The sequence below is a fragment of the Balaenoptera acutorostrata genome, chromosome X (assembly GCF_949987535.1).
Source record: "Balaenoptera acutorostrata chromosome X, mBalAcu1.1, whole genome shotgun sequence".
NCBI classification, from domain to species: domain Eukaryota; kingdom Metazoa; phylum Chordata; class Mammalia; order Artiodactyla; family Balaenopteridae; genus Balaenoptera; species Balaenoptera acutorostrata.
The window spans coordinates 11,056,283-11,076,586 of NC_080085.1; the positions used below are offsets into that span (position 1 = coordinate 11,056,283).

A 20,304-nucleotide genomic window follows, 5' to 3' on the forward strand; every position below is an offset into this window, starting at 1 on the left:
TCCACCTCCTGATGCCAGATCCCCAGGCTGGGGAGCCTGATGTGGGGCTCCAGACTCTCACTCATATGGGAGAACCTCTGTGATAGAATTATTTCCCAGTTTGTGGATCGCCCATCTGGAAGGTATGGGATTTGATTATAATGCAGAAGTGAACATCCTACTGTCTCACTGTGGCTTTGGATGTAGAATATCTTTTTTGGAAGGTTCAAGTCTTTTTTGTCAGTGGTTGTTCAGCAGTTAGTTGTGATTTTGGTGTTTTCGTGAGGGGAGGTGAGCTGAAGTCTTTTTACTCCACCATCTTGTCTCTCCTGCCAGTCCTGAAGAAACATTTTAAAACTGTCCGAATTTGCCCCTCCAGATGGTACCGGGCTTCCCTTGCCCTCTGACTGCTGGTCAGGTGTGCTGAGTGCCTTCAAGCACTGGGAGGGAGGGAGGAGAGAGGTCAAGATTGTTTGCCCTCTCTGCCACCTCCATGTACAGTGTCCTGGGCTGGCCCTGCGCCTTTCAGCCATGCAAGATCCCAGTGCTTGTGGGATGGCCTCTCTAGCATTCTGTACCAGCTCGCTCTCTCCAGTTCTGGGAGTTCCTCCCTCCCCGGCCCTCTAGGCGCAAGGGCTACAAACAGCATGTCGCTGTTAGTAGCCTAGGGAACTATGCCATCCTTTGTGCCTAGGGACTCAGCCTAAGTCAGTCTTTATGGAAGGGTTCTCCGATGACCTGAATTGGGCGTGCCATCTGTTTTCTGCCTGGACCCTGAGAGCCGCTGACAGATGCACAGATCGAATTGGACCTCAGGGCAGTGACGGTTTTTGATAGAGCACTCCTTATCTGCCTCTGTAGGGAGAAGAGGCGGGCTTTCAAGTTAATTTGAGGACTTGAAAGAATTGTATTACATGGAGAAGGACGTGAGAATAGTAAAATTTGCATTTATGTGCGTTACATTATTTTGTTTTGAAATTTGTGAGTCAGAATTGCTTGTAGTCCATTTGATAGAATTAATACAATATTGTATGCATACAAAAAAAGGAAGAACAATTTGAAACTTGTTTGGCTGCTTTTAAAAGTCAAGCGACGGGACTTCCCTGGTGGTGCAGTGGTTGAGAAATCTGCCTGCCAATGCAGGGGACACGGGTTCGAGCCCTCATCGGGGAGGATCCCACATGCCGCGGAGCGACTAAGCCTGTGTGCCACAACTACTGAGCCTGCGCTCTAGAGCCCGTGTGCCACAACTGCTGAGCCCGCGTGCCACAACTACTGAAGCCTGCACGCCTAGAGCCCATGCTCCACAACAGGAGAAGCCACCGCAATGGGAAGCCTGCAGACCACAACGAAGAGTAGCCCCCGCTCGCCACAGCTAGAGAAGGCTCGCGCGCAGCAACGAAGACCCAACACAGCCAAAGAATAAAAATAAAATTAAAAAAAAAAAAAGTCGGGGCTTCCCTGGTGGCGCAGTGGTTGAGAATCTGCCTGCTAATGCAGGAGACACGGGTTCGAGCCCTGGTCTGGGAGGATCCCACATGCCGCGGAGCGGCTGGGCCCGTGAGCCACGGTTGCTGAGCCTGCGCTTCTGGAGCCTGTGCCCCGCGACGGGAGGGGCCGCGATAGTGAAAGGCCCGCGCACCGCGATGAAGAGCGGTCCCCGCACCGCGATGAAGAGTGGCCCCCACTTGCCGCAACTGGAGAAAGCCCTCGCACGAACCAAAGACCCAGCACAGCCATAAATAAATAAATAAATTAAAAAAAAAAAAAAAAAAAAAGTCAAGCGACAAGTTAGAAAGAGAAAGACAAATATAATATTGCTTATGTGAAATCTTGAAAAATGGTACAGGTGTGACCTTATTTGCAAAGCAGAAATAGAGACACAGATGTAGAAAACAAACTTACGGTTGCCAAGGGGGAAAGGGGGTGTGGGATGAATTGGGAGATTGGGATTGACATATGTACACTACTATGTATAAAAGAGGTAACTAATGAGAACTGACTGTATAGCACAGGGAACTCTACTCAGTGCTCTGGGGTGACCTAAATGGGACAGAAATCCAAAAAAGAGTGGGTATATGTATAACTGACTCACTTTGCTGTACAGCAGAAACTAACACAACATTGTAAAGCAGCTGTACCTCAATTTAAAAAAAAATAGGTAAACAATAAGGACCTACTGTATAGCACAGGAAAGAATACTCAATATCTTGTGATAACCTATAATGGAAAAGAATCTGAAAAAGAATATATATTATGTATATGTATAATTTAGTCACTTTGCTGTACACTTGGAACTAACACAACATTGTAAATTAGCTAAACTTCAATTAAAAAAAAAAAAAAGTCAAGCGAAATGAGAGCACTTCAGGTTGGTAACGGCCAGGCTCTTCTACCTTCTTAGGGATAGCTCAGCCATCTCCTGAACTGCTGATTTTTCAGAAAGAATTAAAGAAAGCAGAAAATGCTATCACCTTGGAGCATAAGGAGTTTGAAACCCAGAAACAAGCTCTGCAGAAACAGCTGCAAAGTGAAGTGAGTATTTCTCCTTGAGCACCCAGGGGTCAGGCCAGTCCACTGCGTAGACGTGTGAACTTGGCACACGCCACACTGGTGTAAGTGGGATTTATTTTAACATCAGAGATCCCTCAAGGTGCTAAAGGGTGTCCTTTCTCATCTGAGAGAACTGTCCAGTGGTCATGTGACTTTATATTCATAATAGTCACAAAATCCAGAGGCAAGCAAACTCACTTAAACACAACATTTTCCAAGTCCTGATGGTGCCCACAGTGGAAGTGTCTCGATTCTCACCCTGTGACTTGGAAATACTGCTGCCCTCACTCTGGTGTCTGCCCATGCCCTGGAGTAGCTGCTCTGACATGCGTGTAAGAAGAAATGGAAACTTGTGTTATCGGTCGTCATTTTTAAGGGACCCTGTGGGTTACGGGTGTAAAGCTGCTCAAAACTGGCAAAACAAAAAAAGAGAATAAGCCCAATGAGAGAATTGTTCCCTTTGAAGTGAGCTGTGATTTGTTTTACGTTGATATCTTTTTCTTCTCTAATTCCCTGCAGATTGAGCACTCTGCCCAGCTGAAGGCCCAGATATTAGAATACGATGCTTCTATCAAGAGGTTAACTGTGCAGGTTACCGATTTAAAATTGCAACTGAAACAAACTCAGATAGGTTAGAGGCATTTTTAACCTGTGTGTGTGTGTGTGTGTGTGTGTGTGTAACACTTCTGACATTTGTGGAAATGTAATAATTGTTACTCGTTGAATTTTTAGTAATTCTCATAGTAGGGGTAAAGCCATAGAGACATGGGCCATCTTAGAAGTCAAACTCCGTGTCCGTTTCATGGATACCAGCCAGGTCGTCAGCTAAAGTGACTTGCCTTCACAGGTGCCCCATGCTTGGGGGAGCCTCATACCCCAGATAGGAAAGGTGTGGTAGTGATGCAGAGGCCCCCAGATTCATCCTGGACCTAGGCTTTCCTTTTTTATTTGCTACCCTGATAATAAGAGCGGTCTACTCTTCAGTGGTTTTATATACTCCTTGACAGGTGTATACACCTGTGGGAGAAGGCAGAGTGCCCTGGCAGAAAGAGCACTGCTTCTGGAATCAGAAAATTGGTTTTGTACCCCAATTTTGAAGTTAGTTGTTTGGCCTTGGACATGTTGCTTTTAACTTCCTTGGGCCTCAGTTTCCCCCTTTGTAATGAGGATGATAATACCTTCTGTGCCATGGAGGACGAAGGGGAAAGGTGATTGGCTCCAGTACAGTGCCTGGGGCATATAAAGCACTGGGGAAATGGCCACTGCTATCATCTTATCACTATGTCTTCCTGTGGATGCGTGACACCTGCCCCTGCTCCTTCACAACAGGTGTTCCTAGGCTGAGACACTTTCCTTAGCTGCTTTCAAGCTCAGTGGAAGGTCCTGAGTGTTCGTGATTTTGAGCCTTCCTCAGTTCCTTCTTCCCACTCAGGCCCTTGGCCCCTTCTCCCCACGCCAGTTTTATTTTGGTCTCTTTACTCATCTCCGCTCTTTCCCGTTCCTCATTTTGTATCCACAATTCTGCATTTGCCAAACTGCCCACAGCTGAAACCTGTACCAAGCTCGTATCATTAGAAATAGTTTAATGAGGGTGGAAGCCTCTGGAGCATGGGCATCACAAGCATCTGTCCATGGCATCATCAAGATGGCCTTGCAGGAGAGGAGTGGTCACATTTGCTGGCTTTGCATTAGGCCAGCGCAGTGGCTCGATGCCTCACTAACTGGGGGATTCAGCCGCAGTCCCCCATCCGTGACATGGGAGCCGTGAGAGTTCTGGGCCCACAGTGGTGGCCTGACCACGTGTCCTCCTTGTCTGAGACTCAGGCTGTATGCAGTGGATTTTGCCGCAGCCCTGGGAGTTCGGGGGCGGCATCCTGTAGTGAGACACATTCATTATTTTGAAGTCAAATGTGTGAACATTCATGCTGGGTGAAATAATTAAAGATTATAAATGGGTTTATATCAGCTCAGGTCAGGTTTTTCCACCACATGAGTTCAAGTCTGGTTAGGCTTTGTCCCCTAATACATTGTAAATACCTTTTTAGTTCTCAAAGCTTTTAGATTTCAGGGTCGTGCATAATGGATTGTGAAATAATAACATGCGTTACAAATGAAGGCATATGAAGCAGTAGCTGGTACACATAAGCTCTCAAGTAAATGTTAATTACTGTTATGACTGTGGTTTCACAAACTTTTCTTTTTTTAGTTTTATTTATTGAAGTATAGTTGATTAACAATGTTAATTTCTGCTGTACAGCAGAGTGATTCAATTACACGTATATATATATTCTTTTTGATACTATTTTCCATTATGGTTTATCATAGGATACTGAATATAGTTCCCTGTGCTATACAGTAGAACCTTGTTGTTTATCCATTCCGTATATAATAGCTTACATCTGCTAACCCCAACCTCCCATTCCATCCCTCCCCCAAACCCCTCCCTCTTGGCAACCACAAGTCTGTTCTGTTTGTCTGTGAGTCTGTTTCTGTTTCATAAATATGACAGAATTGAACACATCTTAGATTCCACATGTGGTATCACATGGTATTTGTTTTCTTTCTGACTTACTTCACTTGGTATGATATTCTCTAGTTGCATCCATGTTGCTGCAAGTGGCATTATTTTGTTCTTTTTTTTTTTTTTTTTTTTTTTTTTTTTTACAGCTGAGTGATATTCCTGTGTGTGTGTGTGTGTGTACCACATCTTCTTTATCCATTCATCTGTTGATGGACGTTTAGGTTTCCATGTCTTGGCTATTGTAAATAGTGCTGCTATGAACATATGGGTGCATGTATCTTTTTGGATTAGAGTTTTGTCTGTATACGTGCCCAGGAGTGGGATTGCTGGTTCATATGGTAATTCTATTTTTACTTTACTGAGGAACCTCCATACTGTTTTCCATATTGGCTGTACCAACCTACATTCCCACCAACAGTGTAGGAGGGTTCCCTTTTCTCCACACCCTTTCCAGCATTTGTTATTTGTAGACTTTTTTTTTTTTTGGTAGACTTTTTAATGATGGCTATTCTGACTGGTGTGAGGTGGTACCTCATTGTAGTTTTGATTTGAATTTCTCTAATGTTGAGTGTCTTTTCATGTGCCTATTGGCCATTTGTATTTCTTCTTTGGAGAAATGTCTACATAGGTCTTCCGCCAATTTTTCGATTGGGTTGTTTGTTTTTTTGTTGTTGAACTGTATGAGCTGTGTGTATATTTTGGAAATTAAGTCCTTGTTGGTCGCATCGTTATCAAATATTTTCTCCCATTCTGTGGGTTGGCTTTTGTTTTATGGTTTCCTTTGCTGTGCAGAAGCTTGTAAGTTTGATTAGGTCCTGTTTGTTTATTTTTGCTTTTATTTCTATTGCCTTCGGAGACTGACCTAAGAAAACATTGGTATGATTTATGTCAGAGAATGTTTTGCCTGTGTTCTCTTCTAGACGTTTTATGGTGTCATGTGTTATGTTTAAGTCTTTAAGCCATTTTGAGTTTATTTTTGTGTATGGTGAGAGGGTGTGTTCTGACTTCATTGATTTACATGTGGCTGTCCAACTTTCCCAACACCACTTGCTGAAGAGTCTGTCCTTTTTCCATTGTATAAGTATATTCTTGCCTCTTTTGTCAAAGATTAATTGACCGTAGGTGTGTGGGTTTATTTCTGGGCTCTTTAGTCTGTTCCATTGATCCATGTCTGTTTTTGTCCCAATACCATGCCGTTTTGATTACTGTAGCTTTGTAGTATTGTCTGAAGTCTGGGAAGGTAATGCTTCCTTCCTGCTTTGTGTTTTTGCCTTAGGATTGCTTTGGCAATTCTGGGTTTTTTATGGTTCCATATAAATTTTAGGATTATTTGTTCTAGTTGTGTGAAAAATGTCATGGGTCATTTGATAGGGATCGCATTAAATCTGTAGATTGCTTTGGGTAGTATGGCCATTTTAACAACCTTCTTCCAATCCGAGAGCATGGGATATCATTCTATTTCTTTGAGTTATCTTCAGTTTTCTTTACTAATGTTTCATAATTCTCAGCGTATAAGTCTTTCACCTCCTTGGTCAGGTTCATTCCTAAGTATTTTACTTTTTGAGGTGTGATTTTGAAAGGTATTGTTTTTTTACATTCCCTTTTGATGTTTCATTGTTAGTGTAAAGAAATGCAACAGATTTCTGTATGTTAATCTTGTATCCTGTTACCTTGCTGAATTCGTTTCTCAGTTCTAGTAGTTTTTGTGTGGTGTCTTTAGGGTTTTCTGTATATAGTATCATGTCACCTGCATATAGTGACAATTTTACCTTTTCCCTTCCAATTTGGATATCTTTTATTTCTTTGTCTTGTATGATTGCTGTGGCTAGGACTTTCAGTACTGTGTTGAATAGAAGGGGTGAGAGTGGGCATCCTTGAGTTGTTCCAGATTTTAGCAGGAAGGCTTTCAGCTTTTCACTGTTGAGTAATTACATTGGCTGTGGGTTTGTCATCAATAGCTTTTATTATGTTGAGACATGCTCCCTCTATACCCACTTTGGTGAGAGTTTTTATCATGAATGGATGTTGAATTTTGTCAGATGCTTTTTCTGCATCTATTGAGATGACCATGTGGTTTTTGTCTTTTCTTTTGTTGATGTGGTATATCACATTGATTGATTTGCGTATGTTGAACCATCCTTGTGAAGTTGGGATGAATCCCACTTGGTCATGGTGTATGATTTTTTTTATGTGTTGTTGGATTCGGTTTGCTAATAGTTTGTTGAGGATTTTTGCATCTATATTCATCAGAGATATTGGCCTGAAGTTTTCTTTTTTGGCAGTGTCTTTGTCTGGTTTTGGTATCAGGGTGATGGTGGCTTCATAGAATGTCTTTGGGAGTGTTCCCTCCTCCTCAAATTTTTGGAAGAGTTTGAGAAGGATCAGTATAAGTTGTTCTTTGTATGTTTGGTAGAACTTGCCTGTGAAGCCCTCTGGTCCTGGACTTTTGTTTGTCGGGAGTTTGTTGACTACAGATTCTATTTCACTTCTAGTATCCGTCTGTTGAAATTACTTATTTCTTCTTGATTCCATTTTGGTGGGCTATATGTTTCTAGAAAGTTGTCCAGTTCTTCTAGGTTGTCAAATTTGTTAGCATATAATTGTTCATAGTATTCCCTTAGGGTTTTTTGTATTTCTGTGGTATTGGTTGTTATATCTCCTTTTTCCTTTCTTTCTTTTGTTTCTTTAGGTTCTCTCTCTTTTCTTCTTGGTGAGCCTGGCCAGAGGTTTGTCAATCTTGTTTACCCTTTCAAAGAACCAGTTCTTGGTTTTATTGACTTTTTCTATTTTTTTAATCTCTATTTTATTTATTTTCTCTCTCATCTTTATTATTTCCTTCCTTCTGCTGACTTTAGGTTTTGTTCTTCTTTTTCTAATTTTTTTAAGTGGTAGGTTAGGTTTTTTATTTGACATCTTTCTCGTTTTTTTTTTTTTTTAAGGAAGGCCTGTATTGCTATGAACTTCCCTCTAAGAACTGCTTTTGCTATGTCCCATAGATTTTTTTTTTCTTTTTTTTTTTTTAATTTATTTATTATTTATTTATTTATGTCTGTGTTGGTCTTCATCTCTGTGCGAGGGCCTTCTCCAGCTGCGGCAAGTGGGGGCCACTCTTCATCGCGGTGCGCGGGCCTCTCATCATCGTGGCCTGTCTTTTTGCGGAGCACAGGCTCCAGATGCGCAGGCTCAGCAATTGTGGCTCACGGGCCCAGTTGCTCTGCGGTATGTGGGATCTTCCCAGACCAGGGCTCGAACCCGTGTCCCCTGCATTGGCAGGCAGACTCCCAACCACTGCGCCACCAGGAAAGCCCTCCCATAGATTTTTTATGGTTCTGTTTTCATTGTCATTTGTTTCGAGGTATTTTTTAATTTCCTCTTTGACTTCATCATTGATCCATTTTTTAGTAGCATATTGTTTAGTCTCCATGTAATCGTTTTTTCTCATTTCTTTTTCTGTGGTTGATTTCTAGTTTCATGCCATTGTAGTCAGAAAAGATGCTTGAGATAATCTCTGTACTCTTACATTTGTTGAGGCTTTTTTTGTGCCCTAGTATGTGGTCAATCCTAGAGAATGTTCCATGTGCACTTGTGAAGAATGTGTATTCTGGCTTTTTGTTTTGTTTTGTTTTGGATGTAGTGTTCTGAAACTATCAGTTAAGTCTAACTGTTCTATTGTGTTGTTTAGTATCTCTATTGCCTTACTGACTTTTTTTTTTTTGTCTACAAGATCTGTCCATTGATGTGAGTGGGATGTTAAAGTCTCCTACTATTATTGTATTCTTGTCAGTTTCTCCCTTTATGTCTGTTAGTATTTGTTTTATGTACTTGGGTCCTCCTGTATTAGGTGCATACATGTTGATGTCTGTAAAAATCCTCTTCTTGTATTGATCCTTTTATCACTGTATAGTGTCCTCCTTTATCTTTCTTTATGGCCTTTGTTTTAAAGTCTATTTTGTCTGATGTGAATATTGCAACCCCTGCTTTCTTGTCATTTCCGTTTGAATGAAATATCTTTTTCCATACCCTCACTTTCAATCTATGTGTGTCCTTTGCTGTAAAGTGGGTCTCTTGTAGTCAGCCTATTGTAGGCTCTTGTTTTCTTTTTAATCCAATCTGCCACTTTGTGTCTTTTGATTGGAGCATTCAGTCTGTTTACATTTAAGATGATTATTGATAGATATGTATTTATTGCAATTTTAAGCCTTGTTTTCCCATTGATTTTATATTTCTTTGTCCATTTGTTTTTGTTTTTCCTTGTGTGGTTTGATGATTTTCTTTTGTATTATGCTTATGTTCTCTTGTTTTTCTTGTGAATCTGTTGTATGTTTTTGATTTGTGGTTACCCTGTTTTCAAGTATGTTAACCCCATTCTGTATCTACTTGCCTTAGACTGGTAGCCATATAGACTGAAATGCATTCTAGGAAATGAAAAAATAATCTACATTTTCTTAATCTCCTCCCCAACATTTCAAGATTTTGATGTCCTCTATTACATCTTTATGTTCATTCTTTTGCTGTTCATTATGGTTATTGTCATTTCACAGAAATTTTTTGATTCTTTTTTAATCTGTGTACTGGTTTATTTAGTTGATTTGCTTTCCTCTTTTCTATTTAGAGAAGACCTTTCAATGTTTCCTTTAGGATAGGTTTAGTGTTGCTGTATTCTTTTAGTTTTCACTTGTCTGAGAAATTCTTAATCTCTCCTTGTATTCTAAATGATAATCTTGCTGGGTAGAGTATCCTAGGTTGCAGATTTTTCCCTTTCAGGACTTTGAATCAATCTCTCGCCACTGCCTTCTGGCCTGCAGTGTTTGTGTAGAGAAGTCAGCTGATAGCTTTATGGGGGTTCCGTTGTAATTAACTCCTTGTTTTTCTCTTGCTGCTGTTAGCATCTTCTCTTTAACTTTTACCATTTTTATTATAATATGTCTTGCTATAGGTCTCTTTGGGTTTACGTTGCTTGGGACCCTCTGTGCTTCCTGCACCTGGATATCTGTTTACTTCTTGAGGTTTGAGAAGTTTTCAGCCGTAGTTTCTTCAAATACATTTTCGATCCCCTTTTCTCTTTCTTCCACTTCTGGAATCCCTATTCTGCATAGATTGGCATGCTTTATATTGCCTCATAGTTCTCTTATATTGGTTTCATTTTTTTTTTCATTTTGCTTTCTGTCTGCTGTCCTGATTGGGTGATTTCCATTATTCTATCTTCCAGATCACTTATTCGTTCTTCTGCATTATTTGTCTTGTTGTAGCCATGCTGCACAGCTTGCGAGATCTTAGTTTCCTGACCAGGGATTGAACCTGCACCCTCGGCAGTGAAAGCGCGGAGTCTTAACCACTGCACCACCAGGGAATTGCCTGTTCTTTTGCATTATTCATTCTACTATTCATTGCCTTTAGTTCAGTTTTCGTCTCGGCAAATGAGTTTTCTAATTTTTCTTGGTTCCTCTTTATAGTTTCTAGTTCCTTTTTACAGTACTCTGCATTTTTGTCGATATCCTTTCTTAATTCTTTCAGTATTTTCCTTATCTCCTTTTTGAAATCAGTGTCTATTAAACTGAAGAGATCTGTTTCTTTGTTCTTTTAGGGGAATTTTCTTGGTCTTTTAACTGGGAGCGGTTCCTCTGCTTCTTCATTTTACTTATATTTCTCTTATTCTGTGAGTTCAGGAGAATCAGTTATCTACTGTGGTCTTAGAGGGCTATTTATATGTGGCATCATCCCTGTGTAGTGTCTGTGGGTTTAATATTTTTTTGGCATGAGAGCTGTTTTTAGTATGGATGCCTGTCTCCTCTTTCCTCAACGTGTGCTGCTCATTATCCCCTTGATAGAGGGGGTGTGCAGACGCAGCAGCTGCTGCCCAGTCCCGGAGTTCTCGGCAGCAGTGGGGTCTCGTGCACCCCTGGAGCACACAGTGGGAGCAGAGGCAGCTTGCAACTGCTCCTGGAGCCTGGGAAGGCAGCTGTGATGGCTTGCGACCACTCCTGGAGCCTGGGAGGGCAGCTGTGGTGGCTTGTGACCACTCCTGGAGTCTGGGAGGGCAGCGGTGGTGGCAGCTGGAGACTGCTCCTGTAGCTCGTGTAGGTGGTGTCCTGCTGCCTTAGAGCATGCACAGCGAAGAAGGCTGCAGTGGCGGGTCCCACCCCTCCCCTCGCGCACCCCCCAAACAGTGGCGCCTGGCTTCCTCTGCATACACCCTCAGGTGTGGTTGCATCAGACTTGAGCCCCTTCAGGCTGTTTGCACGCAGCCCACCCCAGTCCTCTCCCCGGGTCTGATCTCCGAAGCGTGAGCTTCAGCACCCAGCCCCGGCCCACGCTGGCGGACGCGCATCTCAGGCTGGGGAGCACAGGGCGGTGGCACAGACCTTTTGTGCAGGTCTCTCTCCGTCCTAGCTGCTGCAGACTGGTTGCTGCGTTCTCCTCCGAAGCTCTCTGTCTGTCCCGGCTGATCTCCACGCCGGGGAAGGGACTTGCTGGGGTGCAGGAACCTGGCCTCTTGCACAGCTCCCTCCCAGGGTGCAGGTCCTGTCCCGCTTCCTTTCTCACTTTCTTTTTTTTTTTCTTTTTTCTTTTGTCCTACCTGGTTGCATGGAGATTTTCTTGCTCTTTCAGGTGTCTGAGGTCTTCTCCTAGCATTCAGTAGATATTCTGTGAGAATCGTTCCACATGTAGATATATGTTTGATGTATTTGTGGGAGGAGGTGAACGTCATGTCCTGCTATATTCCACCATCTTTTTTTTTAAAATTTATTTATTTATTTATGGCTGTGTTGGGTCTTCGTTTCTGTGCGAGGGCTTTCTCTAGTTGCGGCAAGCGGGGGCCACTCTTCATCACGGTGCGTGGGCCTCTCACTATCGTGGCCTCTCTTGTTGCAGAGCACAGGCTCCAGACGCGCAGGCTCAGTAATTGTGGCTCACGGGCCTAGCCGCTCCGCGGCATGTGGGATCTTCCCAGAGCAGGGCTCGAACCCGTGTCCCCTGCATTGGCAGGCAGATTCTCAACCACTGCGCCACCAGGGAAGCCCCTATTCCACCATCTTGATGGCTCCCTCCACAAACTGTTTAATGTGCCAGTTTGCCCTTATTACTTTGATTTTTTAGAAAAGAAATTCTCAATATATTTTAATTTGATTCTCCACCTTTTCCCTTCCTGTCTCACACTGTCTGTCTGTTTGTAACCCGTAGCTCTGGAGAACGAAGTGTACCGCAACACGAAGCAGTCTTTGTTAAATCACTCCATCAGTGGGTTAATGAGTGGCAAGGAGGGACCTCGTGATGATGACATAAGCGGGGATTTCTTGAAAAATCCTCTGAGACAAGAGGAACTGATGGCAGGCCCAGTTATACCACAGATCCCCAGTTACCCAAATGCCAGCGTGGAGAGTAGTTCCCCCGATTCCGACCTTGAGCTTGTAGCCAATACCACGGCAAGGGTGAGAGAGCTGGAGCAAGAGGCCGAGCGCTTGGAAAAAGCTTTCCAAAACTACCATCGAAGGGTCAGTCGGTGCCCCGCCAAGAGCCCATCGGCAGCCAGGAGCCTGCCCTCCCTGCACCTGCTGAGAGCTCTCAAGAACGTTCCTGCACGTGCTCCTGAGAAGTGTGATTTTGCAGAGGACAGAGTTGCCTCTCAGCAGCCTCTGTTGAATGTGCATAGAGGGGACGAGAGTGAGGTATCTGAGGTGCCAGGCAGCACAGCCTCAAGGTCACACAAGGACACGGCCTCCGGACGCCTCTCCTCCACTCCCCTCCCCAAAGCAAGGAGAAGCCTTGATAGTGAGATGTACCTGGAAGGTAAGCTACTGCCACAGGGGTTGCAGGATGCTCTGGATATGGGTGGGTTGGTCCTCATCGGCCCTCTCCTCTGAGTGAGAGCGCAGCCAGGATGGCAGCAGGTCGTGGGAGCCGGGCCCAGGAGAGCCCTGCCTTTGAACCGCGGGCTCCTGGGGGACCACGGCATCTCCCCCGAGTCACAGTTGCTGTGGGAGGCCATGGGATAGAGCATCAAGTGCCAGCGTTTTGCTTGGCGCAGAAAGGTGTTCAGAGACTGACAGTGGCTTTTCCTTGGCTGCGGGTTAGTTTCATGTGTTTCCTTGTTACCGCTGCAGTTTCATTCAGGTGCCTGAATTGTCCGTTCTGTGGATCATTTACACATACTCCACTGTTTGCAAGGATGATAGAGTTCATTTTCAAAGCAATAGAACTCTTTAGAAACCACACTGCTGTCTTCTCCACACAATCTGTAACATGCTCACCGTGGTTCCTCCTGCCTTGTAGGGCTGGGCCAGTCCCCCGCCGCTGTCCCCGGTTCCGACAGAACGCCGCAGCCTTCACCTGCCGAGTCCAGGCACAGCCTTTCCGTGCGCTCGCTCTCCAGCCCTGCGGGGCAGAAGGCCGGGTATGTACCACCCTCTGCCCAGCCTCTGCCAACGCTGGTTGCTGCCTACGATCTCAGTCATGGCGTGTTTGGGTCTTTTAGGTGATATTAAAGACTGTGTGGCAGTATAGAATTTGCAGTCAGATTGTGAGATGTGTGATCTTTGAGAATCATCTGAATTACCTGGGGGGAAAAAAGACTCCTTTTAGCAAATGAGTAATTTTTACTCGTTTGCTAAACTTGATGTATAGAATATGTACTATGGTATTAATAAGCATTTGCATAGTTCCATGAATAGACTTGGTTTATAAAGGTAAAACAGACGTACAGACTGCAAAACCAAATAAATTGAGTGTAAACTTAAAATAGTTTCATACATCATTAAAAAGCCACAAATATTTAGGCATTTAAATATAAGCAAATAAGGTTCCACTTTGTAAATCATTGAAATAAATTCGAAAGTGGTGTTGGGTCCTAGGATATGATGGCTGGAGCAGGATGCGGTGGGTGTGTTGAGAAGCTCGGGGGAGGGAGGGGCAGGCTGGCATTCGAGTCACATGGCGGGACTCCTGCCTGGGCCCAGTGCCCGTGGCAGGAGATTCTGACTCCTTCATTCTGGGCTCAGGCCTAGGCATCTATGTGTTGATGCAGCTCTACTGTACAGACTTGAAAACTGCCACATGTGCCTGTCCTGGTCCTCAAGTATGTAATAGTTTTTATATCACTCCTTCTGTGCTGAAGCCAAGAGGAGAGGCAGGACACACATGGGCCGAGGTAGGGCACCGTGGTGTGTTGCATCTTCAGCTGGCTCACGCTAAAGGTGTGCACAGCTTTTCAAAAACTTGTTTTCAAAAATTTTTTGTAGTTCTTTAAAAAAAAAAAAAAAAAATTTCCTCCTAGGAACAGCCTTGTTATCATCTGTGAACAGTGGTAGTACCTACCTCACAGCATGAGGCGGTCTGGAGGAGTGACTGAGTTAAAGTGTATTAACTGTTTGGAATGACGCCTGGTGCGTGGAGAGCGCCCAGTGCACCGTAGCTCTTATTCTCTATGAGTCCACGAAAAATTAATTTTCTAAAGCATTTTCTCGAGTCACAAAAGGCTTTTTCATCACCCTGTGCTCTTGTGTCTTACATTATTAAAGCTTCACATTCTTGAATTTTATTCTTCCCATCCAGTCTTTATCAAAAACAAACAGAACTTCAAGACAAAAGTGAATTTTCAAATCCGGACAAGCTAGCTTTTAAGGATCGTGAGGAATTTGAACCACCTTTTGAATGTAAGTTTAAATATTAATACTTGTTTTTATAAGTTCAAAATGTAGAAAGTTTAGTTTTGGCAAAACATACCCATTGTTATAAAAAAACAAAGCAGTTACAAATTAGGACATTTTTGTTTTGAGATAAAACCACACATACACGTACAGTGCCTCGTTTTTGTATCAGAAAGATTTTCAGGTTCTGAGTTCCATTTATTAAAAATTTCAGGATAACTAATTGCAAAGTCGGAGCTAAGCCCATAAGTGAATCCTTAATTTATGAAGTTTAGGATTGCCTCAGGTTTAAAATAAGTGACTTCTTAAAATTTGCTTTTTTTCCTCTTTTATGGAATGTGAAAAAGTTATTTATTTTTTTTTTTTGAATTATACTGATTGCATCAATTGCCTCAGATTGAGAAAACCCTTTCTTAGTTAGAGAATGGAGGTAAAAGAGTATTAGCTTAAGAGCCTAGAAACTGGTGTCCTGTCTTTGGCCCTGCCTTACACTGAAGCAGGAGGCTCCGAGGTAGAACAGTCTAAACTAAGGATGTAGCGTCAACCAGCTCTGAGGTTCTTTCCGGCTTGGCAAGTCTTGGTTTTTTTTTGGTTATAGAAGCTTTATTCATGATAGCCAGAAACTTGAAACAACCCAGGTATCCTTCAGTTAGTGAATGGTTAAACAGATGATGGCAAATCTATACTGTGAACTACCACTCAGCAATTACGTGAAACAGACTATTGATATATGCAACAGTTTGCATGGATCTCCATGGAATTAGCTTAGTGAGAAAAATCAATCCCAAGATTACATACTATAATAGCTAGTTTATATAACATTCTTTTTTTTATTGAAGTACAGTTGATGTACAATATTATAGAAGAAGTTACTATGTACAATATAGTGGCTCAGAATTTTTAGAGGTTATACTCCATTTATAGCTATTATGGAGTATTGGCTCTATTCCCTGTGTTATATTGGGAAGTCTTTTTTTTTTTCTTATTGGAGTATAGTTGATTTACAATGTGGAGCTAATTTCTGCTGTACAGCAAAGTGACTCAGTTATATGCATATATACATTTTTTAATATACTTTTCCATTATGGTTTATCCCAGGAGATCGGATATAGTTCCCTGTGCATATAGTAGGACCTTGTTTATTCATTCTAAGTGTAATAGTTTGCATCTACTAACCCCAGACTCCTAGTCCATCCCTCTCCCTCCCCCCCCTCCCCCCCCCCCTTGGCAACCACAAGTCTGTTCTCTATGTCTGTGGGTCTGTTTCTGTTTCATAGATAGGTTCCTTTGTGCCATATTTTAGATTCCCCATTCAAGTGATATCATATGGAATTTGTCTTTCTCTTTCTGACGTACTTAGTATGATAATCTCTAGGTCCATCTATGTTGCTGCAGATGGCATTATTTTGTTCTTTTTTATGGCTGAGTGGTATTCCATTGTATATATGCACCACATCTTCTTTATCCATTCATCTGGCGATGGACATTTAGGTTGTTTCCTTGTCTTGGCTATTGTGAATAGTGCTGCTATGAACATAGGGGTGCATATATCTTTCTGGATTCGAGTTTTGTCTGGGTATATGCCCAGGAGTGGGATTGCTGGACCATATGGTAATTCTATTTTTAGTTTTCTAAGGAACTGCTATAATGCTTTCCATAGTGGCTGCAACAACTTACATTCCCACCAACAGCGTAGGAGAGTTCTCTTTTCTTCACACCATCTCTAGCATTTATTATTTGTAGACTTTTTAACGATGGCCATTCTGAGTGGTGTGAGATGATACCTCATTGTAGTTTTGATTTGCATTTCTCTGATAATTAGTGATGTTGAGCATCTTTTCTTGTTTTTTATAAATTATCCCAATATGTGATTCATTAATATTTAACTTATAATTTACAAAATACTTTGATTTACATATTATTTGGTCTACCTGATTCTAACCTTACTCTACTAAAATATGTTCTCAGCAAAATAGAGTGTTAAAACACAGTCAAATAATGCTATATCACTCCTCTGCTCAAAACCCTGTACTGGCTTCTCAAGTATCCCACTCAGATGAAAAGTCCAGGTCCTTACGCTGAGGTTAACAGTTCTCTCTGTGGTATTCACTCTCCCCACAAATCTTCCCTTTTTGCCTATAAAGGGGTCTCAAATTATCACCATTAGTATTACCCATTCAGTTCAGGGCCATTAAAACCAATTAAGTTGTGGGACTTCCCTGGCGGTCCAGTGGTTAAGAGTCTGTGCTTCCAATGCAGGGGGCACAGGTTCCATCCCTGGTTGGGGAACTAAGATCCCACATGCTGTGGCCAAAATAAATAAATCAAACCAATTAAGTCAGGTGATCTGGAACATGCACTCTGGCCCTCTTGATCTAGTTCCCTTTACTTCTCAGATCTCAGCTCACTTTCCCGGCTCATTCAGTTTAGGCACCCGGGCCCCCTTGCTCTTTTCCCAACACTGTACCCTTTTTATATATTGTCACATTCAATTTGCTAAAGTTTTGTTAAGAATTTTTGCATCTAGAGCATCTTTTCTTTACTGGCCATCTATATGTCTTCCTTGGAGAAATGTCTATTAAGTTCTTCAGCCCATTTTTCGATTGTGTTGTTTGTTCTTGTCGAGTTGTATGAGCTGTTTTTATATTTTGGAGATTAAGCCCTTGTTAGTCACATCACTTGCAAATATTTTCTCCCGTTCTGAGGGTTGTCTTTTCGTCTTGTTTATGATATCCTTTGATGTGCAAAAGCTTATAAGTTTGATTAGGTTCCATTTGTTTGTTTTTGTTTTTATTTCTGTTGCCTTGGGAGACTGACCTAAAAAATATTGTTACGATTTATGTCAGAAAATGTTTTCCCTAGGATTTTTCCTAGGATTTTTATGGTGTCATGTCTTATGTTTAAATCTTTAACCCATTTTGAGTTTATTTTTGTGTATGGTGAGATGGTGTGTTCTAAATTCATTAATTTACATGCAGCTGTCCAACTTTCCCAACGTCACTTGCTGAAGAGACCGTCTTTTTCCCATTGTATATTCTTTCCTTCTTTGTCGAAGATTGACCGTAAGTGTATGGGTTTGTTTCTGGGCTCTGTTCTGTTTCATTGATCCATATGTCTGTTTTTGTGCCAGTACTATTCTGTTTTGATTACTGTAGCCTTGTAGTATTGTCTGAAGTCGGGGAGGGAAATGCCTCCTGCCTTGTTTTTTTTGCCTCAGGATTGCTTTGGCAATTCTGGGTCTTTTATGGTTCAATATAAATTTTAGGATTATTTGTTCTAGTTCTGTGAAAAATGTCATGGGTCATTTGATAGGGATCACATTAAATCTGTAGGTTGCTTTGGGTAATATGGCCATTTTAACAACCTTCTTCCAATCCAAGAGCATGGGATATCTTTCTGTTTCTTTGAATCCTCTTTAATTTCCTTATTTATGTTTTGTAGTTCTCAGTGTATAAGTCTTTCACCTCCTTGGTCACGTTTATTCCTCAGTTTTTTTGTTTTTTGGGTTCTGGTGCAATTTTAAAAGGTATTGTTTTTTTACATTCCCGTTCTGTTATTTCATTGTTAGTGTAAAGAAAAGCAACAGATTTCCGAATGTTACTCTTGTATCCTGCTACTTAGCTGAATTCATTTATTAGATCTACTAGTTTTTGTGTGGAGTCCTTAGGGTGTTCTATATATTGAATATAGTGTCATGTCATCTGCACATAGTGACCATTGTACCTCTTCGCTTCCAATTTGGATATCTTTTGTTTCTTTGTCTTGTATGATTGCTGTGGCTGGGACTTTCAGTACTGTGTTGAATAGAAGGGGTGAGAGTGGGCATCCTTGAGTTGTTCCAGATTTTAGCAGGAAGGCTTTCAGCTTTTCACTGTTGAGTATTACATTGGCTGTGGGTTTGTCATCAATAGCTTTTATTATGTTGAGACATGCTCCCTCTATACCCACTTTGGTGAGAGTTTTTATCATGAATGGATGTTGAATTTTGTCAGATGCTTTTTCTGCATCTATTGAGATGACCATGTGGTTTTTGTCTTTTGTTTATGTGGTGTATCACATTGATTGATTTGCGTATGTTGAACCATCCTTGTGAAGTTGGGATGAATCCCACTTGGTCGTGGTGTATGATCTTTTTTATGTGTTGTTGGATTCGGTTTGCTAATAGTTTGTTGAGGATTTTTGCATCTGCATGCATCAAAGATATTGGCCTGTAATTTTCCTTCTTGGTGGTGTCTTTGTCTCGTTTAGGTGTCAGGGTGATGGTGGCTTCATAGAATGCCTTTGGGAGTGTTCCCTCCTCAAGTTTTTGGAAGAGTTTGAGAAGAATCAGTATAAGTTCTTCTTTGTATGTTTGGTAGAATTTGCGTGTGAAGCCATCTGGTCCTGGACTTTTGTTTGTAGGGAGTTTTTTTGACTACGGATTCTATTTCACTTCTAGTGATCGGTCTGTTCAAATTATTCATTGCTTCTTGATTCCATTTTGGTGGGCTGCATGTTTCTAGAAAGTTGTCCGTTTCTTCTACATTGTTGAATTTGTTGGCATATAATTGTTCATTGTATTGTCTTATGGTTTTTTGTATTTCTGAAGTATCAGCTGAGATTTCTCCTTTTTCATTTTTTTATTTTGTTTATTTGGATTCTCTCTCTCCTCTTCTTGGTGAGCCTGGCCAGAGGTTTGTTAATTTTGTTTACCCTTTCAAAGAACCAGCTCTTGTTTTTACTGATTTTTTTCTATTGTTTTTTAAATCTCTATTTTATTCATTTCCTCCCTGATCTTTATTATTTCCTTCCTTCTGCTGACTTTCGGTTTTGTTTGTTCTTTTTCTAATTCTTTTAGGTGGTATATTAGGTTATTTGAGATTTTTTTTTGTTTTTTGAGGAAAGCCTGTATCGCTATGAACTTCCCTCCAAGAACTGCTTTTGCTATGTTCCATAGATTTTGTATGGTTGTGTTTTCATTGCCATTTGTCTCAAGGTATTTTTTAATTTTTCTTTTTTTTAAAAATATTCATTTATTAATTTATTTGGTTGCGCGAAGTCTTGGTTGTGGCATGTGGCATCTTTGTTGCCGCGTGTGGGATCTTCATTGCAGCGTGTGGGATCTTCGTTGCAGCATATGGGATCTTTAGTTGCGGCATGTGGGATCTAGTTCCCTGACCAGGGATCGAACCCAGGCCCCCTGCATTGGGCACGCGGAGTCTTAACCACTGCGCCACCAGGGAAGTCCCTAATTTTCTTTTTGATTTCCTCATTGACCCATTGGTTTTTTAGTAACATGTTGTTTAGTCTCTGTGTAATCGTTCTTTTCTCCTTTCTTTTTCTGTGCTTGATTTCTAGTTTCATGCTGTTGTGGTCAGAGAAGATGCTTGAAATAATTTCTGTACGCTTAAATTTGTTGAGGTTAGTTTTGTGCCCTAGTATGTGGTCAATCTTAGAGAATGGTCCATGTGCACTTGAAAAGAATGCATATTCTGTTCTTTTTCTTGGATGTAGTGTCCTGAAAATATCAATTAATTCTAACTTTTCTACTGTATCATTTAGGACCTCTGTTGCCTTATTGATCTTGTCTAGAAGATCAGTCCATTGATGTTAGTGTGTGTTAAAATC

At 41.7% G+C, this 20,304-nt stretch overlaps 1 protein-coding gene across 11 annotated transcripts in view; it reads left to right on the forward strand.

Moving 5' to 3' along the window:
* Positions 1-20,304, forward strand: part of OFD1 (OFD1 centriole and centriolar satellite protein) — a 98,895-nt gene that overhangs the window by 34,618 nt on the left and 43,973 nt on the right. For all 11 annotated transcript variants that reach the window (XR_009006623.1, XR_009006619.1, XR_009006620.1 and 8 more), the window contains exons 14-18: positions 2,384-2,514; positions 3,052-3,163; positions 12,236-12,841; positions 13,325-13,445; positions 14,603-14,703. Coding sequence is in view for 4 of the 11 variants with exons in the window: in XM_057537926.1 (XP_057393909.1) it covers positions 2,384-2,514; positions 3,052-3,163; positions 12,236-12,841; positions 13,325-13,445; positions 14,603-14,703 (1,071 nt within the window). In the remaining 7 variants the exon portion in view is untranslated. The remainder of the gene's footprint in view (positions 1-2,383; positions 2,515-3,051; positions 3,164-12,235; positions 12,842-13,324; positions 13,446-14,602; positions 14,704-20,304) is intronic.